The sequence below is a fragment of the Antennarius striatus genome, chromosome 22, assembly GCF_040054535.1.
Source record: "Antennarius striatus isolate MH-2024 chromosome 22, ASM4005453v1, whole genome shotgun sequence".
In the NCBI taxonomy this organism is placed as follows: domain Eukaryota; kingdom Metazoa; phylum Chordata; class Actinopteri; order Lophiiformes; family Antennariidae; genus Antennarius; species Antennarius striatus.
In genome coordinates, this window is record NC_090797.1 from 1,112,983 (window position 1) to 1,140,053 (window position 27,071).

Genomic DNA, 27,071 nt, shown 5'->3' on the forward strand with positions numbered 1-27,071 from the left:
GCTCCGCCCCCTGAGGGTCGGATGCTCGTCCGACAGCCCGACGCCTCAAGGTCGGGTCTGACGAAGCGAAACGAAGAGAGACGTTCACGCCGGCGAAGCGGGATGGCAGCGGCGTGGAGGATGTGGAGGGGGGGGTCGGGGGGGTGGGGAGGGAGAAGGCGGGGCTTTCCATATTCATGCTGTCGGGACGGCGCCCGGAACGAGACGACGGAGCGAAGCCGACATGAAGGAGGAAATGATGGAGCGGAAACAGGAAGCTTGTCAGGGGGGGGGGGGCGAGATTCCACCTGACACCAACCTGCTGGTTCTCACCCCACACACACACACTGAACACACACGGGACTGGACACACACACACTCACACATATACGGTGCGTGTATTATGGGATGGCCACAGGGTGGCGCCTCTGAGGCGGGCGGAGACATGGCGTGGATGGGCGATGGCGTGCCGGGGGGTCATGGGGGCGACAACACGGGTGATGGTGGCGGCGCAGGGCGGAGGCGGGCGGTGGCTCCGCCCCCCAGCGTCGGACCCCACCCCCCCCGCGGCTGCGGTGTTACCTGGGCTGGCCAGCGCTCCCAGCGAGGCGGCGCTGGACGACAGGGGGTTGGCGGTGGAGGGACTGGCTGAGTTTTGGGCCGCCGCCGCCGCCGCCGCTAAAGTCGCCAAGTTCTGCAACTGCAGAGCGCTCATACCTGCAGAGGGGAGGAGCCAGAGAGGGGGGGGGTCAAACCTGGGGGAGGGAGGCCCAGGGGGCGGAGCCGGGGGGCGTCCCGAGGCGAGTCGGAACAGCAGAGGAGTGTGTGTGATGTTCAATGTCCCGATCGGCGGGGGGCACCCGGGGGGGTGAAGGAGAAGAATAATCTACATTTTAATCCAGTGTGTGTGTGTGTGTGTGTGTGTGTGTGTGTGTGTGTGTGTGTGTGTGTGTGTGTGTGTGTGTGTGTGTAGTGTCAGAACCAGGTGTTCTTACCAGGGAGGTGTCAGGTTAACATTAGCGGGTGGATGTGGGGTGTATGCCTCGTATATACAGTCAGGTGTATATACAGTACCATGGAAATACACACACACACACACCGACACACACACACACACATGAACAAGACGCCACGAGGAAGAAACTCCACCCAGACAACCAACCAGATTGACTCTCGCTCCTGATTGGTCGACCAACAGTAGAAAGGAAACAAGCGCTGCAGGAGGAAGTGAGTGTGTGTGTGTGTGTGTGTGTGTGTGTGTGTGTGTGTGTGTGTGTGTGTGTGTGACCGGACTCTGTTCAATGTTAAATGGATTTTTTAATCCGGCGTCAAGTGGGGATAAAACCTCTGTCATCTTCGTCGTCACGTTTCCTGTCCTGTCATTTCTCACTTCCTGTTTAATTTCGTCTCCACGTTTCACTTCCTTCCCTCCTTCCTCTTCCTGACTCATCTTCCTCATCCTCTCCACCTTGTTTCTCTTTTCTAATCTTTTACATTTCCTGGCCTGAATTTCATTTTTCCCTTCACTTCCTGTTCTTTCCTCTTATTTCCATTTTCCTGTATTTTTTTTTTTTAATTTCCTCTTTTCCTTCCTGCTCTTCCTTTTTCTTCCTCCTCCTCTTCCTTTCATTTACTCCACTTTTCCATATCTTTCCTCTTTTTTTCATTCAAGTTCTCTTCATCTCCTTATTTCCTTTGCTTCCTCACTTCCTCCTCTTCACCATCTTTTCCTCATTTCTCGTCTTCTTCCTTTTGTTCTCTTATTTCCTCCTTGGTGCTTCACTCTCCTTCCTCTTCCTCCTCCTCTTCTTCCTCTTCAAGGCGGGTCCCGTTCCCTCCTCTTCCTTCTATCCTTCCTGGCGTTTGGAATCCAGCCCAACAGGACCCACTTCCTGTCTCTGGGCCGTGCAGATGGCGTGAACGAGGAAGCACGTTGGTGGCGGCGGCGCCTGATTGGACGCCCGTCGGTGTGATTGACGCCTCTTGGCGTGTCACATTAAAGACGGACAGCAGATGGACAGCCAATAAGACGGCAGCAGATCAAACCAAACCCCGCCTTCCATTTATCTGATGTAAATCCGCCTCATCTCTGATGCTCATTGGTCGTCTGAGGACAAAAAAAGTGAAGCAACGACAAACGAGTGCGTCGCCATGGCGATGGGGCGCCAGGAGGGGGCGCCGGACTCACCCGCCATCTGCTGGATCCCGCTGAAGGCGCCGAGGTTACCGGAGGTCGTCGCCTGCTGGAGCAGCTGATGGGGGAGGGGAGAGAGAGACACAGGTGAGAGGGCGGGGCTGCTAGCGCGGACGCTAATGAGAAGGTTAGCCGTGTGCTTTTTTGCCTCAGTGCTCAATGGGTAAATGAGCCGCTAATGCTAACGTAGCTGCAGCGCGCTAATCTAGCCGGCTAATTAGATTCCCAAACAAAAAAAGGAAACCGATGCTGTTAGCGACTTGAATTAGCAGCTAATTAGCATCTTGTCGCTATTGTGAGCGAAGGGTTTGTTTCTTTTTAACGGAGAAAGAGGCGCCCCATTCATTAAATGCGTCTCGCCTCGCCCCCCCCCCAAAAAAATAAATCGATATCCAGTAAAGGGTGGAGGGGCGCTAACACACTAGCCCGCTAATTAGCGCTCTTGTTTAGCGTCTCTGAATTCTGAAGAGCAGTGAGTCAAAGGTTGGGGAGCTGAGGAGGAAATGAGGTTCCTGACCCCCCCTTTAAAACCTCCCCCACCCACGATCAGCCAATCGACCCGCGGCGCTCAGATGTCGTGCAGTCGAGCCTCTCAAATTAGGGATCAGGGGCGTTTCGCCGGCGGCGCCGCGGCGTCCCCCAGGGCGACGCCCCCGGGTGTCCGACAGGAAGTCGACTAATTCAAGCGGGTTTCTGATTCGCTCCACAAGTTCATGGAGCGGATCAGAAGAAAACTTCTTCCTGTGTCGTTAACCCTCCGGCTGCCAAACGAAAGCATCGATCGATCAAGAAGGAAAATGCCGATAAATGTCGGGGGGGGGGGGGCGTTGCCGTGGAGACGAGTCAAAACGTTTCGGAGGCGGACCTCGATTGAATGATCCAATCGGACGATCTTAAAGCCATGACGTCAAAGTTTTTTGGGGCGACAGTCATGATGAACCGACTGGTTGCCATGGCAATAGAGGAGAGCCGACGCGGCCGCATTCCATTACGGGTGACGCAACGGTTTGTTGTGTGGATGAAGGTCGAGGAAGACGAAACCTTTAGAATAATTAAACGTGACAATTCAGACGCCTCATTTCGGGGGGGGGGGGGTAAGGGGGGTGCAGGAGAGGAGGAGGAGGAGGATGAAGATGGCGGGGGGGTGTCACTGACGGCGTTGGCCACTGGGCTGCAGTAAGGGGTGGAGGCGGTGATGGAGGTGGGCGACGCGGCGGCTCTCCTTACAGCCAGATACTGGGGGGTGAGGCCCCCCAGGCCCGTCAGGCTCCCCCAGGTGGTGGCGCTGTTGAGCTGCTGCATCTGCTGCGCCAGCTGCTGCTGCAGGCGCCGCTGCTCCTTGTCCTTCTGCGTGTCGGCGAACTTCACCACGATGGGGGACGAGCAGCCCTGTGGGGGGGCATTAGGGGAGGGGTGGGGCATTAGGGGTGGGGGGGCAGGAGAGGAGAAGTGTTATTTACTCACAGAAGAACCAAAGAAGAAGAGAGGAGAGGAAGATGAGGAAGACGAGGATGAACCTGTCAGATATTTAAATTTTAAATCACATGATGCTGCTTTTACTTCAATTTCTGGTTATTGGTAAGAAAATCGATCGATCAGATCAATAACTGATAAAACAGCTGATGGTTCAGAATGTCTGTCAGTTTAGGGAACGGGCCGATCTGATTGGCCGATTGTCTGCCACGCCCACAAGCCAGCCAGGTGGTTGTCAGGATGGTTCCGTTAACCTTTGACCCCCCCATCCCAGATCAGACTGGAAACCCCCCCCCAAGTTATTAAATATTTGTTGACAAACATTTTCCATCAACAAATTCCCCCTGATGCTCACACACACACACACACACACACACACACACACACACACACACACACACACACACACACACACACGGTGACTTGGGGAACTCGACTCAGTTATCTCTGAGTCCAGAGACACCACTGAGATTTCCTGAGTTCTCCAACTATTTCATCATCACACACAAAGACAGACTAGATGTGTGTGTGTGTGTGTGTGTGTGTGTGTGTGTGTGTGTGTGTGTGTGTGTGTCTGTGTGTGTGTGTGTGTGTGTGACTAGTGAAGCCTGATTGATTGGGACGACCAGCAAGAGAGAACAAGAGGAAGATTTAAAACTTTGGACGATCAGGTGACACATCGTCTAAATATTCACCATGGCAGCTGAGTGTGTGTGTGTGTGTGTGTGTGTGTGTGTGTGTGTGTGTGTGTGTGTGTGTGTGTGATATGAATGTGGAGTGACACAGCGCTCCGGATGAAAGTTGCAGGAGCGTCTGAAGCGCTGAAACAACCAATCACACCATCGCTACTCGAACGCCGCGATCAAAGCCCAACCGGGGGCGGAGCTGCTGGAAACAGAGGACACGCCCCCGGAGAAGAAACAAAAGCCCCGCCCACTTCCAGGAGAGGAAGGAACCAGTTTCTCTCGTTAGCCGATTAGCTAACATGTGTTGGATTAGCTAACATGTGTTAACCGCTAACAGATGCTATGCTAGCTTTAATTTAATTAAGTTGTGGTTCCAGATTCCTTCAGATTTGACCGCGCTGTCATCTTCCGTCATCCAATAGCATCGCTTAACATCACTAAGTCTCAGCAGAGTCATCGGCCGCCACCACCAGATTCAAACAATTAGATCTTTCACTGCTAGCAGCTAACTCTGGGCTAGCTCCTTTTTAGCCCCCTGGTCGATTCGGTCCGACGAATCCACTCGGCGGCTGCTAACGTATCTTTAGCATAACAACGTGTGACACAGCTAACTGGGAGACAAAGTAGTGAAGCGTCAGAGCGGTTAGCGAGCCGCTCGCGCTCCGCGGCGCCGACATCCAAACCAATTATAACTCAGTTATTGTACAATTTCACGGCGGCATACTGAATCAAGTTTTTCATTTTTTTACAGTGTACCTGTATTCCTATCTGCCACCCCCCCTTTTTACCCCAACGGCCGACTTGAAGGAGAATTATTATTCGTAATAATTCATCTGAGATTAGCAACAGCTTGAACTTTCATCCATCAAACGCCGCCGAAATCAGGCGTGAAACACCACAGACGGGAAGTTTCCCGCCAAAAAAAAAAAAAAAACCTGATGAAGATTCCCTCCGGTCGCTAACGCTAACGCTAACACCTCTTCAGACTCCTGAGATAACAATCTAACTTCTCTTCTTTTAATCCGCAGAACAAACATTCAATGGAATTTAAAACCAACGCGCGGGGGGGATGAGCAGGAAACAGGAAGTAGCTTGACAGGAAGTGGTTCCAAAAAGGAGAAGTTTAAAGTCGGTTAGAAGCTAAATTGGCTCCTGAAGAGTAAACGGTTAGAGATTTATTGGGGGGAAACAAAAAAAATCATTAAAAGTGCGACGGGTGGATTTTCCCAATTTATTGCTGACGGGCGTCGGTGCAAAACCTGCCGCTGGGGGCAATTACGCCTCATGTGGTGTGAAACCAAATTTGCAAAGCGCCTGATTGGCTGTGAATTGGCCACTTCTGAACACAAACAGCAGGGGGGGGCAACGTGATGACTTTACCTCTCAGCGGGCGCCAAAATATTTCATTAGACCCTCGTCGGCCATTAGCGAAAGAAAATACAGCAAATTTATTAACAGCAGACGGATAACGCCATCCGGCGTAGGAATACTAATTTAGAGTCGTAAAAAAAAAAAAAAAGTTCCGTCTTAAACGGTCTCTGATTCCACATCTTTGGAAACAACCGGTCTATTTCGGGGTTTATTTTTTTAGGGGGATTTTGTAGCTGCAGTGTTTCGTGACTCGCTGCTCTCACATCATAAACGTCTCGGCGGCGCCGCTCACCTGGGAAAACGCTCCCGTCTGTTATTTTTATCCATTTGACAAATCTCTGATTCAGATTCTCACAGGAAATGTCTGTCTGTCTGTCAAAGGTGGGGGGGAGGGGGGGCAGAAAGCAACGAACATCAACCAGAGACTCCCAAGAACCATTACCTGCAACCTCAGGTGAGTTGGCGCCAGGTGCTAGCTCACACGCTAACTGGACTCGTCAGTTACGGCGCTGCAAACGTCTCTACGCCGATGATGTCTCTCTTTATATGTCAAATGATTCTCAGCGGGTAGGAAAGCAGGAGGTTGTTGGTTCTAATCCAGCGCCCAAAAGTTGCCCTTAAACCTAGCATGACCTCCAATAACCTCTGATTTGACCCCCTCCCTACGCATTTTGGCTCCGCCCCCCTCCTCTCACTGGTTGATTACAGAAAAGAACAAACATGAAGAAACGTTTTGGAATCTTTATCTGAAGCGCGACGGAACTGAACCTGGAGTGAGTCAGGACGTTCAGACAGGTGAGACACACACACACACACACGCACACACACACACACACACGCACACACACGCACACGCACACACACACACACACACACACACACACACGCACACACACACACACACACACGGCGGCCATCTTGGCGGGGTTACAGTACCTCCATGGTCTGAGACTGGTGCATGGCTTTGATGGCATTCTGTGCCATCGCTCTGGTGGAAAACGTGACAAACGCACATCCTGTAGGGGGGGGGGGAGGGGGGAGGAGGGATGGTGGGACGGAGGGGGGGGGGGGGAGGAGGAGGAGGAGGGAAGACAAGAAAGAACAAAAACAGGACAGAGGGTTGGACACGTCGTTATAAAAACAGATCGATACAGAGAACAGCTCACAGGTAGACAACAGTGTTCCAACAAGCCCCGCCCCCTCCACCTCCAACGCCACGCCCACAGGAGGCGGCCTTCACCCCCCCCCTGCTCCTCCTCCTCCGGCCAAATTCATTGGAAGCTCAAATCATTCGTTGTTTGCATCTGATTGGCTCGTTGTGGTGATGGGCGGAGCCAATGGAATGACTTAACATCACCTGGGGGGGGTGGGGGTGGGGGGGCTCCGTAGACAGGAAGCAGGTAAGAAGATTAATGGGGGGAGGGGGATGAGGCCTTGTGTAATCGACCTCATCTTGATTTAAACCAATCAGATCGCAAGCAGCAGGAGGCGGGACTAGTGGAGTGTAATTGGGCGGAGTCATTCTGGAGTGAGTTCAAAAAACCTCCCCCCAGGCTCACCTAGCCGTGTTAGCACAGCCAGGCCTGATGCGGACACACACACACACACACACACACACACGATGATGATGATGGGACAGGTATACAGGTGAAGATGTCGTTGCCGTCCTCTTCCTCTGCTGTTGCGACGAGGCTAATGCTAATGCTAACACTGCTGGTCTGGGAACCAATCAGAGAAGAGGAAATGGAAACCACGCCCCTCCTCTCGTCTGCAGGTTTTTACGACTTTTAAGTTTATTTCTTTAAACTTTCATCCTGCCTCTCCGAACCCTTCGTTGTGGGAGTTCTAGTCCGACTCGAGCTCTTCTGTGATTGGATAAAAACGGACTCAAGGTCGTAGGTCACCAGAAACGGGGTCATCCTCCAACCGATCCAGGGCACCGCCTATTTTAGACACTTCCTGTCTCCAGGAGGTCGCCCCCCCCCCCATCTTTCCCAGAAGTGGATCAGTCCTTTGCGGGGGGGGGGGTTCCATCTTTAGCCGCTCCGGGTCGCCGATCCGTTACCGTCTGAGCGGAATGGAACCGTACCGTCCAGTCTGCGCCTGGGTTTATCTCTCAGTCGGGGGAGTCGGGTGCTAAAAATACCCCCCAGGCCGCATTCTGTCGTCAGCAGAGAGGCAAACAGGACTTTAATGAAAGTAGGCTAGCTCCCCAGGCCCGCTGCCCGCTGGGGGGGCGATCCATATTTTATTAATAGCGGGATGGAGGAGCGCTCCTCTGATTGATACGGCGGTGTAAGGACAGGCAGCCCCCCAGGATGCCTGTTTGTTTCCAACCTTGTTACGGCTGTTCCACCCCCCCACCCCCCCCAGACCAGCCGGACCCCCATCATTCCCCTCTTTAACTAGCGTCGGTGTCTAAGTGGTTAAAATCAGACAGAAAGGAGGATTGGGCGGCGGCATCATGAATATTCATGAGGACTGAAGAGGAGGAGGAACCGATGAGGAGGGAGGGAAGCGAGGACAAATCTAGATTCTAGGACAGTCGGGGGGGGGGGGGGGGGGGGTCAATGGAGACAGCAAGGAGTGGTTTGGAGAAGCAGAGGATCATGGGAGGGAGGTCGAGGCTCCGCCCCTCGAGGAGGAAGAGGGAGGAGCCACACGGAGAGAATACGACGATCAAACACCCACGACACTGACCAACCACAGCTCATGTGACAGGAGGAAGAGGAGGAGGAGGAAGGTGTCCCCCCCTCCTCGGCACATAGAAACCACAGAGGGGAGGGAGGGGGGCAGGGCTTAGGGGGGAAGGAGGAAGAGATAGAAATGGGAGGGGGAGGATGGAGGGGGAGGATGGAGGGGGAGGATGGAGGGGGAGGATGGCGGGGGAGGATGGCGGAGGGATACGTTCGGGTTTCGACGCGGACCTCAAAAGGTGTGAGGGTTCGTGGACTGGTTCCCTCTCCGGAATGGAACGTGGCCCCCCCAGTCGAGGCAAAAGAACGACCAAAAAAACTTGTTTTCCAGATATTTTACCAAAATTCTGGAAAAGTCGGAGCGACAAAATTAATAATTACTTTCTTTTTTTTTACCGTTTATCACGCGGATTCAAACCAGAAACTTATTTCGGGGTTTGTTCCGTTTCTTTTTTTCTTTAACGGAAACCAAAAATATAAAAAATTTCTTGTATAAACCCCCCCCCCCCAGCAAAATCAAATTGAGACCGACTCAGGGGTGAGGAACGTTTTCTGATCGACCAATCAGACGAAGCGATTTGTGGAGAAGTGGAAAAGAAGCGAGTCGCCGTTTGAAGATGCCCTCGGCGTCAGAGGTGTGAGGGCGAGGCTAAACGGCGACGGCGGGGGAGGTGGAGGATATGAATGGAGGTTGGGGAGGTCAGAAGGAGGGAAGATGGGCGGGGGGGCGATCTGGAGCTGAGAGAGCGAGAGGGGGAGAAAAAAGAGAGAGGCAAAGGAGATATATAGAGCGAAAAGGAGAAGCATGTATTCACAGCGGCCTCCAGGTGGCGCTGCGCCACCCGACCCGTTCAACACCCTGAAGGAAACCTGAGTCCAGGAGTCAGCTGGTTGAGAATCAGAAGGGGTCATCCAGGTCACCGGGAATCATGTTTCAATCCAGGGATTATTAATCTGATTATTATAGATTATTTTCGAACATTTTTAAAAACTTCCAAATACGGATTAGATGGTGCAATACCACCATAAACCATAGGGGGCAGCGTAAACATTTATTACACTTCATTTATAAATAAAAAATAATACAATAATAAATCATTAAATGAATTAATTTGTAAAAAATATCATATTATCTCTGAGTATTATTTATATTATTAACCTTTATATTATTATAAAATTATATAAAATATAAATTTATTTTAGATTTTTGTTATTTGCATTTTCTTGATTTATTGCTTATTTATCTTTACTTATAATTTAATAATTTGTTGCCTGACGCAACAAATCTTGTGATATTGTGAAAGAAACGATCCCAACCCCGTCTAAGCTTCACATTCTTATCGCCGTGGTAACGTGTGCACTTTAACCGCATCACAAGGTCATTAAAGGTCGACACTAAAACAATATTTTTCTCAACCAGCCGATTCTCGTACTTCCCTCAGGGGTCGAACTCGAGTCGCGACGCCGGTCGGCGTCCACCGGAGGGCGCGCCGGCGATGCATTCAGGTGCGGCGTGTCGGGTGGGAGTGGGCGGGGCCACACGCACCTCTGCTCAGCCCGTCCGGCCCCCGGAGGATCCGGCACTCCTCGATCTGCCCGAACGCCGAGAACATGACCCGGATGTCGTTCTCGTTGCACTTCTTTGACACCATGCCGATGAACAACTTCCTGTCTTCCACCGCTGCAGAAGAATAAGAAGGGTTAGCATATGGTGTTAGCATGTTAGCAAGAGAAGACGCCCCCCCCTGGAGGAGGGGGGGGCGTCACAACAAAGGGAATAAAAAAAGACGTGATAAAAAATGAAGAACGTGACGAGACGCCGATCAGACGTGTGCGTGCTTCACCACGCCCGATCAATCACTTTTCATCGCTTCAACACGGAACGCACGCCGAACCCCTCCTCACATGTTGTCCCAGGTGGTTTCACCCCCCCGCCCCATCGCTGACACAATCCTCCGCCGCTCCGGTGCAACATCGGGTCGGTTTCAGGTAGAAAAAAAAAATCCCAAACTCCCTACACCCCTACGTGTGCGCCGGCGCCAATGTAATGCTAATCCAATTCATTTTTAATGAGGAAACTGTCAGCTCTCACCGCGAGGCGAAAGAGATAAGCGGCCCAATGCACTCTGGGAAATCAATAGCGCACTTGTTTGTTTTGCTGTTTGAATTGTTTGTGTGTTTAAGAAACGAACCGTCGGGACGAGCGGCGTTTCAAAAAGCTTGAACTTCTTCTGCACGCGGCGTTCATGCATGTGTGTGTGTGTGTGTGTGTGTGTGTGTGTGTACATCACTCCAGAGGAAGATTACCGCCGGTCTAACAGCGATGTAATTAATTTACTGCGTGTCGATGGAGGAGAAAAGAGACGAGATACGCTTACGATCGACTGTTGACGTTCGTCGGACGCGTCGGATTCCGTCGGATTCCAGCGGATGAGTAGGACGTCGTCGTTTTTTTTAATCCGACAGATTTTAACAGTCGCTTCATTCAATCGCGCTTCCATCCGTATTCCTCCTCCATTACTCCGCCTTACGGGTCACCTCTCACAAATTACAGAAACACACATTTTCTCACTTAACCGTGAAAATAATTTCGGTTTTATTTCCCAGGTTGTTCACACATCTGCCCCCCCCACCCCCACCCCGATGTTCCGTACGTTTCCGGCGCCGCCGTTTCCGTTCAGAAGCGATAAACAGATAATCAAACGTGGAGGCCTGGAGGTCGGCGAGCCTCAGAAATGACATTTCATAGACGTTTAATTCCATCCGACATTTAGGTTCAGTCCGCTTTGACCTCCGACCTCTGGAGCAGATGGAAATTCATTTTTAAAATCTGGATGAATTCATGTCTTTCACACAGTTTCCTCGCTGCTGAAAGACTAACATTTTTTTTTTAAAAAGAGCGATAAAATTCAGACGGTTTTTAAAGAAATAAAGAAACTGATTCTAGTTTTTGGTAAAATAAACATAAAAATTCCTTTTCCATTCATAAATATTAAAACATCATGCTAACATGCTACATATTAGCGTCACCTTGGGGGGGGGGGCGTTTGTCTCTGCTCCTCCTCCTTCCCTCCGTTCCTTTCATTCTTCTTTTGTTGCCTTTTTTGATCGCTAAAGGTTAGCATCGTTAGCTCGAACTTCAGCCGTAAATTAAATTTTTTTGAATCTCGTACAGCCACGTTAAAAAAAAACAAACGCAACCTAGCTAGTCTTTATTAGCAAAAAATATTTACCCCCCGTCATGTCGTTATCTTTTGTTTTTAGCGAGCTAGCTCACATGCTAACTCCTAAAACCAGTTAACTACAGTGAAAATGCTGCAGACGTCTGTGTGACATCGCACTAACTTGTTAGCGTCAGCGCGTGAAAAATAAAAGCATCCACTCATTTAAATGCGCAGAAAGCGAAACAAACAAGAATGCCAGGATGCATTCTGGGACATGTAGTCAGACGCTGCAGACGTTCTGCTGTGTGACGTGTGGGTGGAACATTTCCCCCCCGATGTGAAAGGTCAGGCACGAGCTCTTGCTCCCTCTAGTGGTGAAAGTGTGTGTGTGTGTGTGTGTGTGTGTGTGTGCGTGTGTGTGTGTGTGTGTGTGTGGACTCACCGTTGGATTTCTCGCTGTCTGCAGGCTTCATTTGGATCGGGTGGTGCATCTGTGGAGACAACAGGAGGACATCAGCTCGTTTCCAAATCAATCGATTGATTTGTCAATGATCACAAACGCCGAGCTCATGGTCAGTCACCGCTGCTGAATCATGTTTGTCGACTCGCTCCCGGCGGGTAACGGGCGACCAAATTAAAGGTGTGCAGAAATGCTGAGTGGCGTTAGCCCAACGACATTCACACCTGATGGAACGGCCAATCAGGAGCGAGGATAGGTGCATAGGCTCCGCCTCCCGGTTCCGTGCAAACTCGACTCAAAACGGGAGACGACAGGATTTATTTCTAAGGTTACTAAGGTGACGGGTCGCCTTTCATGGAAAACAGGAAAACACTTCCCAGATGGGGGGGGGAGGGGGGGGCTTGTGTTCCCCTTTTATCCCCGCCCCCCACTCCTTTATGGGAGATTAGAAGGTCGTTTGATCTGCAGAGACGAGTGACAGTCACTCTCCAGTATCAATCACACCCAGTCAGATAGCAGTGTGTGTGTGTGTGTGTGTGTGTGTGTGTGTGTGTGTGTGTGTGTGTGTGTGTACCCATAACACCCCTTGGCTCAGTCACGCTGTGACAGAAGGCTTTGATCAGCCAATTCTATCACACACCTTTATCCCGACGCTCTCCTCCTTATCGTCTACACTCTACTTCCTTTACACGCACACACACACGCACACACACACGCACACACACGCACGCGCACACACACACGCACACACACACACACACACACACGCGCACACACACACGCACACACACACACACACACACACACACACACACACGCACACACACACACACACACACACAGATGCCGCCTCATGGCGGCGCCAGAAACAACCTGACACGTACGAATCACTAAAAGTTTGTTCAATTGTTCGGCTGGTGGAGTGAAGCATTCTGGGTAATGAATGAGTTTAAAGATCTGAAGAAATAAAAGAAATTAAGACAAAATTAAAGAAGAATGGAAAATAGAATACATTAAAAGGATCTCACACACACACACACACACACACACACACACACAACACACACACACACACTCACTCCAGGCGCCCTCTCCTTCGTTCCGTCTACCCAGAATGCCTGGCGGGCGGTGCCGCCGTCAGCACGTTTGATCTCAGCCGGCCCCCGCTGGGACCCACAATGCACTCCTCTCCTTTTGCCATCCCATAGTTCCACAGTGCTGCTCCTTGTTGCCCGGCGGGGCAACAGAAACCCGCCATTCATTAGCTGCTCAGCGGGGGTGGGGGGTGGGGGGGTAGCAGTGTGTGTGTGCTCAGCTCGTAAAAAAACCCAGACGACCAGAAACAGTGCGCGGTGGCGGCTGTAAACCACTTCCTGTTTACCTTCCGTCCCATAAGCCCCTGCATCATCAACCGGGATGTAAAGGCGTGGCGTTGGGCGCGTCGGAAGGGGGGGGGGGTTATCGGCATCACTCTCGAACTCTAGTGTCGCCCTTAGTTTTTAATCAATTTTCAGAGGGCTAGCGTCGCCTTGGTACGAATCACACGGTTCGCCACTGATTGGCGGCGTCACGCTGGGCGCCGCTGGAAAACACATGATAAACGCACACCTTTGAAAATCTATTAACATTTAATTTACATATTAATACGCTAGCGGAAAGTCGCCAATTACGAGCTGCTAAAACCGCCGTGTCGTTCCGATGTTTAAGGTTAAGAAGCGCCGCGCAATAACAGCTCCGTATGCTAATGCTAACGAAAAATTATATTTATGATTTAAAAGGTTTTTTGTCTGTTTGGATTTTTCATTAAAAAAAAAAAAAATCACAACTGATTATTTATTTATGTCTAAAATGCAAAAGAAAACCTTTAAAACCGTCATTCAGAATCGCTATGCTAATGCTAATTATTACATTTAAACGGGCGGTTTCGCTCCAAAATCATAAACACGTTAGCATTCATTCTGTTCGTCCCCCTGTGAGCTTCTAGCTACGTTTTTTTTTTTACCCAGCTAGCTTGTTGCTAACTTAGCTCATCTATAGAAAGTGTCTTTTTGAAAAACTGCGTCACCAGGAGACTGAATCATCAAAACAATGAGCTAAAACAGGCTTAAAGGTTCCATCTATTCCCTCTAGGCTTCATGAAACCGTTAGCATCACGGCTAACAACCCAGTAATTGCGCTTTAATTTGAGGCACGTCCCAGCTGTGGAAGCCATACGGTCCGATTACACCAGGGGGCGGTCATGATGGAGTTCCAGGACGGCCTCCTTAATCCCCTTCCTGGGGGGGGCAGGTGTCTACTGTTAGCGCTGTCGGCTAGCCTACAGCCGCTAACTCCCCTGTGCTAAGCCCCGCGGCCCGTCGTTAAATAGTCCCTCCTGGTGGATCCAGTGCAGGAAACCCGACGCTCCTGAAATGTTAACTGCCGCCCCGAGCTGGCATTACCCCCCCACACACCTGACCCCCCCGCCTGGAGACGTCTTCCTGGTGCTTAAAAGGTCAAAGGTCGAGCGGACCTGGAGCCAGAGGACCTACTGGAGGCTAACGCAGAGTGTGTGTGCCAGCAGTAGGCGCCTTCAAAGGAAGATCACATGACTGGAGTGTGTGCCAGGAACCTGGGTGTGCTCACACACACACACACACACACACACACACACACACACACACACACACACACTCTGAAGGTGTGCTGCTGGGTCAAAGTCAGACAGATGGTCCTCACAGTCGGGATTCAATATCAATGACCGGGACCGTACGACTTACCACACACACACACACACACACACACACACACACACACACACACACAAACACACACACACACACACACACACACAAACACACACACACACACACACAGGCCCCTGAACATGAATGACCTCTAGACGCTGCTACACACACACACTACATTCATCAAGATGTTTTTTTCTAAACCAATAATATCAGAATAAAATCAATAAATCTCTGGAGGGTGATCAGAAACTGAAAGTTATTGATCAATTTGGGTGTAAAAAAATATTTGTCTTTTATACTTAATTTGCATATTTCCCTTTGTTGTTGTTGTTGTTGTCAGGTTTGAACGTCTTCTGGCCCCTCCCCCTCTCCTTCCTGTGACACACCTTGATCCAGACGGAGGTCGACTTCAATCCTCCTCCTCCTTCCGTCAAACCGACGCCCATAAATCAAACTGTCCTTTACGATTTGTGTCGTCTTAGCGCCGCTTAGCTCGCCGTTAGCCTCCATTAGCCCCACTTCATTTACCTCAGTAAACAATTAACCTGGTGCCGTGATGGAAGGATTTAGCATTAGCTATGCGGCGCGGCGTCTCCGCGTAACCGCTCCTCGTGTTTAAGATAGTTCCCAGGCCCCGCCCCTCTCGCCACAGAGTCAATACACTCAAACGCCGCCGCCGACGTAGAGAAAAGAGTTACTGTGAAACAAAGCGATTAATATTTCTTTCGTTAAGAGTATGCGCACGCACACACACACACACACACACACACACACACACGGCGCATCGATGAGGTTCTTCCTTTTCTGTTTGCGATAGCGTTTGGTTTCACGACAGCAATTACAGCCTTTAATTGAATTGATTTTGATAATGAGTCTCTGTAACGACGCCGCCGTGGGATGGCGAGTGTGTGTGTGTGTGTGTGTGTGTGTGTGCGACGCCCGGCGCGGGATTGGAGGACGCATGAACACGCCTCTCCCGTCCCGCCGCTGTAATAAGCGGTCAGACGTCTCCGCTCAGCCACTTTTCCGCGGCGCTTGTCCGCCGCCTGACCTTTCAGCGCGTTGCATAATCTCCTCCAGGCGAGAACGCATGAATGTTTGATGACGCACGGCTCAGCGCATGAGAAATTTAACATCCCACGCCGCCGGATCGTGCTGAAGCACCACCTACATCCACGTCCCCTGGTCTTCTGGCGCTCGGGTTTCTCGTCGGAAGTAACCTCGTCCGGCGTGATCGCGTAACGACGCCCTCCTCCGGCGTCAGTCAGGTGCGGGGACCGTCGTGTTTGCGTCTGAGCGTGCTGAAGCACAGCAAAGTTTTCTTTGTGCTGTGAGCTCATTCAGTTTGGAACCACGCGTTGTACGCTAATCGAGCGGCGCCATTCGGAGCGGAGAACACCGCCATCGAACAGGCCAACTGTCGTATATCGGCGCCTGAGCGTGGTGAAGCACAGCAAAGTCCTCTTGGTCCTGTGAGCTCATTCAGTTTGTGTTCTACTCCAATCGAGTGGCGCCGTTTGGAGCGGATAGCGCCGCCATCTAACAGGACGGCCGTCGTTTGTGACACGTTGAGGACGTCCCGAATCGGCCAATCCCGCACGACCGCGGGGGCGGAACACGCATCATCACGTCCATCTGCTGCTCGCTCCAGAAACCCGTTGTAACAAATGACCGTTTGGAAGCGCATCCGCCGCGTCTCGACCTTCACCTCACTTCAACACGCCCACTGTGATGTCACACAAACACGCATGACGGAGCGTCGCTAATTATCTCGCTAGCAGAAAGGTAACGGAGGCGGGGGGGGGGCTCGGAGCAGCGCTCGCTTTTAACGAGCCCCGCGCTTCTTATCAAACTCGGCGCTCGATAAACGCTCTGATCCACCCGGGTGGAGGACGGGGCTCGACTGATCGCGTCTGAACGCCCCCCCCCGGTGGCAGGGTGACATATCCTTGAGAGAAACTAGGAATCAAAGGGCTTTTCATCCTGTTCCACGAAGAAGGGGTGGGGGGGGTGGAGGGAGAGACCTAAGTGGACAAAGGAGGAAAGACGGAGGGAGAGAGTGAGGGAGGGGGCGGATGGACGGGTGAGGGAGGGGGGCAGAACGACGGGGATGAAGGGGAGAACTCCTCCGAGATGGAGGGCGCTCCAGAGGACGCATCCTGGATTAGCTCTTACCCCTCCCATCACCCCTCCATCCCGCCTCCCGCCCCGCCGCCAAGGTGAGGGGGGAGGAGAGGGGAGGCGGGGCATCTAGACATCTGTCAGATGCAGGGCGTGTTTTGCCACCGGGGGGCGGGACATAATTATGTATCGTCTCCGCCTATCTGGAGCCGCATAAAACCCCGCCTCCTCATGTGGGTCACATGTGCTGTCAGCGTCAGGGACCGCCTCCACCTGCCTGGCCCCGCCTCCCCCTGCTCGGAGCTCGGCCTTTGAAGCAGATGGGGGGGGGCGTTCCAATCCAAACACGGTTCCAGTGGCCCGTTACGAGTCTAGCGGGGGGGGGGGGCTTTATGAGGAGGTATCGGGTTTTTACTGCCCCCCCACCCCCTCCAGATAATGATGCGTGGTTCCGCTGCCATTGATTGGCTCCCGTCTTTACTGGTGTATCAGGTTTGAACACGTCTGTCCATCAATAACGTTTTATTAGCGACGGACGTCAGGCGGTTTTAATTATGCGCATATTACAGCTTTGATCAGCGTCTGGATGGAAGGGGCAGGTTCCATTTCGCTGCTTTCAGACACTTCATCTGCAGACTGACGTCCTGCCAGCGCATCTCATATACCATTCATCTTTTTATTTACGTGGGTAAAAATAAGAGAAGAGCTTTTAATTTGATTATGAAACGCTGAGTTTATCTTTTATAAAGTTTTATTGGAGGAACTTTTTGCGCCTCCAACAGTTCAAACAAGCGGCGTCCCACTTTACTGGTGAGCAATTTGAACAAACCAAACATAACAAGCAGAGCCGCAGGAGGAGACAATAGCAGGGGGGGGGTGACCGGCCACAACACCAGGAGGGGATGGGGTGGGGGGGGGGGTGTTATATTGGAGGAGAAGGCAATTTCATGTTCCCATAATCCCGAGCTGCGGCAGCGTGTCGTCCTGGGGGGCCGGTTCACACCTCCAACGGGGGATAAGTGAGTAACTCTCACCGCGTCGACTTGAACGCGCCGATTCCACCAGCAATTAACACCGAGACGCAAAACAACCAGCGGCCAATCGGGAGCCTCGGTGCTGGGGGGTAGTGGGGGGGGCATCCGGGAGACCGGGGGAACGAGCGATCAGAGGCTCGACTGATGAGACTCCAGTGGGCCGGCGCAGCCAAGAAGAGAAGCAGCCAATCGCCTTCAGCGGGAGGGATCGGGAGGCCTGTAAATACCCCGCCCCGCTCCCTTTATCGCCCTCCTGGGGTGGGAGGGGGGGTGGCAGCAGGAAGGAACAGGAAAGACTGGCGAAAACCACCGTCACTTAGAGGGAGTTTGACCTCTGGTGACCTCTGTACGGATGGGCGGGCTTTAACCCCCAACCCCCGGGTCGTGGACCGGTACCGGTCCGTGGGTCAATCGGTCACATGACTACCTTCTTAAAGGGGCCGCTCCGGCCGCTAACACACAATACATTAGCGCTAAACTCAAACTCCCAAAGCTAGCAGAACCAACCAACAAACGTCGGTGTGACGTCACGAGGACGCTGCTAATAAAGTTGATACAAACTGGATTCACCTTTATTATTATAGCTAGAATAAAACAGGACTTTATTCTGTTGGATTTATCCACCACGCCTTCAACGACGATCCGTCAAAATATAATCTGATGTCAAACTGTTGCTAAAGAGGTAGAGAACTGTTGCATTGTGGGAGCTTCGTTTCAACTTCCTGCTCGTTTGACTACATCTGTCCAATCAAAAGTCGCTTCCACCGCCCACCCCTGAAATCAACCCGAGTTAGGACCCATCTATTTGCTGGAGACCACCAGGGGTCCGATCCACGACCCCTGAGGGTTCCAGAACCGTGTTAATCCACTGAGATCCACGCAGCAAAATGGAACCCAGCCCTTGTGAAATGATGCAAATCATAACAGACATAAAGACGGGTCTCCAGCTCACGCTTTGGGGGCGTGTAGGGGGCGTGGCCACCGCTGTGATGAGTGCAGAGAGGAGGAAGAGGAGACACACTCACCCCTGTTAAGGTCTTTATGTTGTGCAGTGCATTCTGGGCTTCGAGAGCAGCTTTCCGTGTGTAAAACGTGACAAAACAGCAGCCTGGAGGGGGGAGAGAGAGAGAGGGAGGGGTGAGCAACACAGAGCCACGCCTCCATTCCTCCGCCCAGCATCACCTGGCGCCGACGGGTCAAGACAGACAGACAGATCGCAGCAGCATCAACAGACATAAAACAGATAAAAAGAATAAAAAAACAGATTTACACGAAAGAAAAACGTAGAAATCCTCCGAGTAAACACAATAAGGATGTAAAATCCGGTGGGGGACACTCCGAGAGCGACGCCAGCGCATCAGTATGAGTTAGCATTAGCCTGACTGCCTCTTTCAGCTCCGTCTCCTGCCTCTGATTGGCCTCCTGCCTCTCCATTCATTCCTCCACAGATGAGACGCTTGTTTACATCCCTCCATCATATTTACGGCTCGTATCGCCACGGCGACACCCCCCCTGCCCCCCACCCGCGGTGCATCTTAGTGAAACCCAACAGCGAGCATCTGGAGCACATTTAGCATTCTGCTCCCAGAGTCCCTCTGATGGGGCTGGGGGGCCGAAACGATCTGAATCCTGCCGCGTCCTCCAGGCGCCGCGGCTGTGAAGTCTGGCCCTTAGCCTAGCGTCAGCGACGTGATTGGTGTTGCGATTCACACGCCGCCGCCGCCACTACGACTTCCTCTGAGGTTAAAAAAAACTCCTGGTCTCTGCTCGCTGTTAGAGGTAAAAACTGGACTGAAAAACTGAAATCCACTTTTAAATCTCTAAAATGTGGCGTTAGGAGAAAAACATGAAACACGCCGTCAAAGTCCGATTTGCAAATTAAGTGGAAATTTAAGAAAAGCGTCCATTAAAAGAGTTTTTTCAGTTGTCATTTGGTGCTGATGATTACAGGCGCCGCAAACCTCCTCCAGCAAACCGTCGTCTTCGTCTTCTTCTGGGGTAAACAAATGCCTTCCTGCCCCGGAGGGCCTTTCAGCGCTGTCAGCATCCAGACGGGTCTGCAGGGCAGGACGGCTGGAGGTACGCAGGGCTAATTGGCATAGCTAAACGTTAGCATGTGACGAGCTAACGAGGTGAACGAACGCAACGAACAGGGAGGAGCTCAGACACGACTCATCTCAGTGACAAAAACCTGCAACAAACGCCGTCGTCCATCACCGATGGACAGCTAGTCCTCAACTTACTAACATTCAGAGATATGAACAAATATGCTCCACTGTATTCGACTACTGCAGTTCCCCTTTCTGCCACAACACCCTCCAAGCAGCACCACAGTAGATAGTAGTAGTAATAGTAGCTTAGAGTAGCAATGACATGACTTTAGTATTTATAGTAATGACATGACTTTAATTTTTATAGTAATGACATGACTTTAGTATTTATAGTAATGACATGACTTTAATTTTTATAGTAATGACATGACTTTAGTATTTATAGTAATGACATGACTTTAATTTTTATAGTAATGACATGACTTTAGTATTTATAGTAATGACATGACTTTAGTATTTAGTTGTAATAAAATTACTTTAATATTTAGAGTAGTAATGACATTCCAATGACTTTAAAGGGAGATTAGAGATTGAAATTTAATAAATTTGGACTTACAAACAATTCAGAACAGATTGTGCTCATATGTTGAGGACTACCGGTAGTCTTCAGTCCTACGTGTTAGCATGTGTTAGAGTGTGTTAGTCTGTTTTAGCGTGTGTGTAACACACAAGGTGAACCTGCCCTCTAGGTAAAGCGGCTAACGCACATAGCCGTTAGCAGTGGCGTGATTTCCATGCGAGGTGCGTTAGCTCCGTTCATTAGACTTCCTGCCCGGCTGCTGCGGAGCGACGCCATGTTTATACAGGAGGGATCCTCTTAGCATTAGCTCAGTACGCCGCATTATAATCCCATTATAATTCCAATTGCACCTGTGTTCAAACTCCGGCCCCTCGTGTGAGATTAGCAATTCCAATAAAAGTGTTTGAGGGCGGGCTGCTAGCTGCGCAGCGCCAATTATTATTCCGGTGGCTAGTTTTTTTTTTGCATATCTGTATATGGAGGCTTAGCTTTTGGTGTTAGCATTAGCGATTCCGACAGTGTATGATGTGCGAAGGCGGGGCCGGCTGTTAGCACTGCGTTAGCCGCCGGGGCTTGTGATTCCCAGGGTGTAGCCGGCACCGGGGAGCCCGAGCGGCGCCTGACGGATCGTCCCAGGTGGTGCGCTGTCAAGACGAGGATCAAAGAGCAGCGGAGTGGACCTCACACACACACACACACACACACACACACACACACACACACACACACACACACACACACACACGCGCTCATCCATAGACATTCCCTGCAGTGTTTCCGGTTCCACCTGTTTAAGAGTCAGCACGCCGGCGGCGCACACCGGCTGAAAGCCAATGAGGTTGCAGATATTATTTTAAGTGCGTGTCAGCAGACGCCGCTTTTATTTACAGCCAAACATCGACAACCTTGAACGCGTGGAAAGAGACTCTCGCTAATAAGCTCCCTCCATCAACGTGTGTGTGTGTGTGTGTGTGTGTGTGTTTGAAGCCGCGTCGCAGCGCAAACATTTACCTGAAGGCCGACAGGGGTTTCAAACGAACGGACACACACACACACACACACACACACACACACACACACACACACACACACACACACACACACACAGTGAAAGCAGGGAAATCTATTAGATGCTGACATGTGAGGAAGAGCGCGATGGATGGGGGGAGGAAGAGGAGGAGTGTGAGCGGAATAGCGAGCAGAGGAGGGAGACGGCGCTTCATAAATGCTTCATGGCTTCTGAAGGCGGCCTTTGACTCAGTGAAAGATGCCCCCCCCTCCCTCTGTCAACACAACCCCCCCCATCATACTCCTCCTCCTCCTCTTCCTCCTCCAACAGGTCGACCTCTTCCTCCTGCGAGGCAGCGGCGCTGACCTCTTCATTATTTATGAGCGTTTTATTTGGACACGCCTCAGATGCCTCCTCGCAGTCTGAACATCCTGGTCCAGCCCCCTTCCTTGCCCCGCCCCCCAGGGTAGAATCAGTCCAAATGTCTCCGCCTCTTCTGGAAATTAAATTCAGAAAGTTCTTCAAACGTTCCGATTCAGAGGGAAAAAAACCCAGAATAAAATCGTAAAATTCCGAACATGAACTTTTCATAAAAATGCACCGAACTGTTTTTTCTCGCTTTTTTTTTTTTTTTTTTCCTCTCAGAGAAACTCGCCGATCAATCACCCATGTTTGATGCCTGATGATGTCACCCTGGCCCGGGAAGGGGAGGCGGAGCAACATCCCGACCCCCCCTGGGGTTCTACTTCCCCGCTGACCCGCATCGGCTCCTCGTCCCGTGATGACTTCCCTCCGACTATCTCCATCCAGGTTTTGCATCGCCGTGGAAACGCCTCGGCGCTTCTAATTTATGCGCGTCAATCCGCCGCCGCCGAGCGACTGGGGAGGGGTAGCGGCGCAGACGTGCGAGTCTGACAGCGCAATAAAGAACAGATTGTCAGACGGGGATGCCGGGGGGGGGGGGCGTGAGCGGCTGGCATGGAGCGACGTTTCTGACGGCTGTTTGGCTGATGTTCTAATCCCGTCAGCGGGGGGGAAACGCTCCAACTCGCAGCACCTCACCCATCCGTACCGTCCCTCGCCGCCGCCGCCGCCGAAAACAACCGGACCGCTTTTTTTCTGCAAAATCAGAGCGACTTTCTGGCCGACCCTGAAGATAAAACAGAAAAAAGCTCTGCAACTTCTCCCTAAATCCCACTTTTTTACTTCAAACAGACGGGAAAAGGACACAAACACCATTAAAACCCACCTGCGGCGGCGGCGGCTAATTGGGCCTCAGTCGCGGCTTAAAAAGCTAACGTCTAGTTAAAGCCGTTTAATTGGTCGCTCTGGTTTTTTGGGGGAAGAATAAAATAAAAAAAAAACCTTCTTCTTACTCGGGTCGCGACTGAATCCATCAGAGCAGATAATTGTGTCGGATGGAGCGGACGACGGCGGTCCCAACCCCCCCCAAATTTTTTTTTTCGAATCTCTTCTCTAAAATGTTTTTGGGGCGTTTCTTTGCAGACGACACCCTCCTGTGGGTGAAGCTATTTCAGGAATCCGGGTCAAACGCTCGCCTCTCGGGGCGCCGTATTGATTGTACTTGTTGTTTTCAAGCTGCTGCTAAACACTTCTTGCCCGCGTTGCCGTGGCGGCGGCGTCGTCCCCGGAGACGGGCTGTCAATCACGGCGTGGGTGTCGGCCTGTCGGGGTTCCCAGGTTTGATTTTCTTTTTTTACAGGCGGCTCTTTTATCTCCGTGAAATAATCAGCCGGAATGACGGATGATGGACCATCGGTTCTGGAGAGACGACGATCACCACCAATCAGCAAGAAGGAGGTGGGCGTGGCCAGAATAAGTAAGCCGACGCCTCATTTTTAAGCTAAATGAGTAAGACGAGTGCTGGAGTAGTTCTTTATAACGCAGTCATTTCATGTCATGGCCTTTTAAACCCCCCCCACCCCAAATTGTTTATGACCCCCCCCCCTTTAGACCACATTACCCAGAGCTCATCTCTCCTTCATTTGTGTTATTAGTTCGGTTGGGAATGATTTCCGGGCCGGCGCTGCTCTGGGACTCTTCAGCAGGATATAGATGTTAATGAAGACATTAAACTTATTCTGCTGGTGTGTGTGTGTGTGTGTGTGTGTGTGTGTGTGTGTGTGTGTGTGTCGGCGCCTCGTATCATTAAGACAAATGACATTGTGCATCCCCTGCCAAAACGTGCACACACACACACACACACACACACACACACACACACACACACACACACACACACACACACACACACACACACACACACACACACCGTCGTGGCGCTTCAGGTTGTGTTTTAGCGAGCGGACCGTTCTCTGTTTACCCCTCTGGCTCCCGTCTCATTCTCTCTTTATCTCTTCCTCCATCTCTTCCTCTCTTTCAGCACCGAATGCCAAATTGCTCTATTTCTCACTTCCTCCTCTTCCTCTTCCTCTCATCTGGTTATTAACTCCAAACAGCGGCGCCACGGTATCCCCGGTTCCAAACGCGAGAAGGAATCTTTACGATTCTGAGGCCAAAATCGGAATAGTGTGCGAACCGAACTTCCTTTCGCTCTGAAGGCTCTCAACGCCACTCGTGACGGTCATGTGACGCCAGATGATGACAGTAATAAATCAGGGGGGGATTACACCGATCCACAGATACCCACTTTGCGGTTTGATGTGCAGAACTGTTCCAGACGTCGCTCCGAGCGAGCATTAAATCTGGGGGTTTTATCTCCACGTCCTGTAATTAATCATTAATTTATTCATAGCCGTCCCGCTCTGATGTCTGCCCCAATCCGATCGCTATTTCTTTCTAAATTGTAGAATATTTTACAGCAGGTGAAACGGAATGAGGTGGCGGTGACGGCTGATGACGGCGACGGGACTCCAAACATCCCAGTTTGGACGCGAATTAAGAATTTTCAGCTCAAAGATTTGACTCTTCGCTGCCTCCTGGTGGACGTATGGATGCCAACGTAAAAGACGCGTGAAGGATGAGGGGACGCATCGGTTTTCAGACGGTGTGGAAAACAGATGAGTCTCTAAATAATTGTGTTTTTGCTTTTCTCTCCAGTGATCGATGGATCCGACTTCAGCTCGCAAACATCTGAAAGCTATCCGTCCGAGACACGCCCACTTGGTTCCAAACTTCCTGATTGGGGTTATGAAATGAGAACCATTCCAAAAAGAAAATCTGCGCTGACTGATGAGTCTGAATTTAACAAGGACTCCAAAAGTTCCTCCTTACATCCTCCACGGATTCATGAGCCCAACATTTCATTTAGAAGTTCTCGTCTTTGCCAACTTTCCGCTGTCAATTTAAATTTACATTGTTGTGCAGTTTTCTGTCTTTTTGTTGTCGGTGTACTTCTTGTTTTTTTTGACTAGCGCTAGCTGAAGTGTCAGCTAATGAGGATCCAAACAAAACCCAAGGAGGAAGCGGGGAAGTTGTTGGAGTTACGGCTGCAGCCGTCGAAGCTTTTCCTGCATCTCAGCGGGACTAACAAACTCATTTAAATCCAAATGTGCTCTTTCACAAAAAAGGGAAAAGGGCCTCTGGGTCGCCGCCGGGGCATCGGAGAGGGCTCATTTGCCCCAAATGGTTGAGATCTTTTTCAAACAACACCATCGCTAATTTAAAATAAACACAGCGAGGGAAGAGAGGGGCCACGGTTTCTCTGACACTGGTGGAATTAGCATCGCAGTGTAGCCGGCTGCAGGATCATCGCGGTTCCTCCAAGTTAAGCGAGTGCAGATGAGGCCAGGCAGCTTATTTAACTATGAGGAAATAACAGTAGTGCTCAAAGTCGGTGAATAACAAGGCCAGTAAGAGCCCAATCAAATGCTACATTTCCTCTTTAAACAGCAGAGGAAGAGAGACCGGAAAAAAAAAGAGGTATATAAAGAGGGACGGCCGTTCAGAGGAGGAAAATAAAAGACATGGTCGGCGCTTCTTATCCCACGTAGACGAACGACGGAGCAACGCTCGTGACTCATCAGGCATAAAAACAACTCATTTCCAGGGTGGTGAAGATGAAGGACGGGAGGTGGGAGAATAAAAGCTGGCGGGGGGAAGGGCTCAAACACAAAGCTCATGACTAGTGTGCAAAGAAATGATTGGAGGAGAATGAGGTGAGCTCACATGACTGAAAACGAGAGGAACGCAGGATCTCAAAGCGAGGCCAGACAGTAGAGACGGCAGAATCCAAAAAGACTCCTTTAAGGACGAGGACGGTTCTGACCGCCCACCTCCAGGAGTTTGACCACAGATGGCAGCTCGACCTTCCGCCCGACCAGGTGATCAAGCAGAGAATTATTTATTGACCCCTAAATGGTAAAAAAAAGTCATAAAAGTCTCTGCCCAATACGAAGAGTCAATTTCCCTACATGTTTGTGGGAAAGGTGAGGGTCCAGGAAATCTGGAGACCCTCCTTTGAGTCGAAAGGAAGCAGTTTCAGGGTAGGAAAGGGTAAGGCAAGGCAGGGCAGGGCAGGGCAATACAGGGCAGGGGAAGGCAGGGCAGGGTATGGCAGGGGAAGGTAGGGGATGGCAGGTCAGGGTAAAGCAGGCCAGGGGAAGACAGGGCAGATAAGGGAAGGGAAGGGTAAGATGAGGCAAGGCTTTGGAAATTTTCTGGCCACGTCAAAGTTGGAGGAGACTCTCAGGTAGACGTAGATGTTGTTGGGGTATTACACATCTGGGAACACCTCGGACACCCCAGGAGGAGCTGACAAATGTTACAGAGGAGAGAGAAGTTTGGATGGAGGGATGTTCAGTACAATAAGACCAGCAGGACACCGTGGTACAGCTGTTCTGGAACGCTGTGAGGATGGAGGACATGTTCCTGACGACGCTGAAAAGCCACTCCTTTCATCCCCACCCAAAAAAGGTTGAACATCCGTCAACACCAGTCAGTCGACCCCACCCACGAACATCGGGCAGCTGCTGCGTCACGCCGTCCCTCGTTCTTTTGAGCGTTTTGACTTCGACAACCGTTTCTGGCAGCTCAACAAAACTTCAAACTGCGTTCACGCGGATTCGGGCAGATGGTCGGCGGCACGCTGGGAATCGTTTAAGTGGATGAGAGCAGGATGGCGGAGAACACCGGCAACAAGATCAGGAGACGTAAAAGACTCGTCGCCTTCCTCTGTGACAGGATTTACGAGCAGATGTTGTGCAGCTTCCTCTGGAGAAAACATGGCCGACCCGGACGATGAAGAGCTAATAATTCTGGATCTTCAGTTCTTCACAGTTTGGAGGAAACCACTTTACAATTTAAGTCGGCAATAAAGTGAAGTTATTATTACCCTGTGAAAGAACAGGATCCATTACCTCCGGATCTTTGGAAAGATTATCATGAAACATGGAGGAGCTCCAGGCGGGGGTCGGATTCAGGAATACTTCCCCAACGGTGGGATCTGGACAGATTTTGTTAACCTGACACGGACTAAAAGATGGATTAACACGTCACTTCATTGCCATAGAAACGCATCTCCAGGCGTGGGTTCTTGGCCGTC

The 27,071-nt window shown here is 51.1% G+C and overlaps 1 protein-coding gene across 6 annotated transcripts in view; it reads right to left on the reverse strand.

The window, feature by feature from the left end:
* celf2 (cugbp, Elav-like family member 2) overlaps positions 1-27,071 on the reverse strand; it is a 105,773-nt gene that overhangs the window by 10,854 nt on the left and 67,848 nt on the right. For 2 of the 6 annotated variants that reach the window (XM_068306378.1, XM_068306377.1), the window contains exons 4-9: positions 18,933-19,015; positions 12,006-12,054; positions 9,946-10,080; positions 6,640-6,719; positions 3,329-3,562; positions 2,168-2,231 (exon numbers count right to left, since the gene is read on the reverse strand). In XM_068306378.1, the coding sequence (XP_068162479.1) occupies positions 2,168-2,231; positions 3,329-3,562; positions 6,640-6,719; positions 9,946-10,080; positions 12,006-12,054; positions 18,933-19,015 (645 nt within the window). Of the gene's footprint in view, positions 1-561; positions 697-2,167; positions 2,232-3,328; positions 3,563-6,639; positions 6,720-9,945; positions 10,081-12,005; positions 12,055-18,932; positions 19,016-27,071 lie in introns of all 6 variants that reach the window. The other 4 variants (XM_068306380.1, XM_068306379.1, XM_068306375.1 and 1 more) reach the window with 3 other exon arrangements.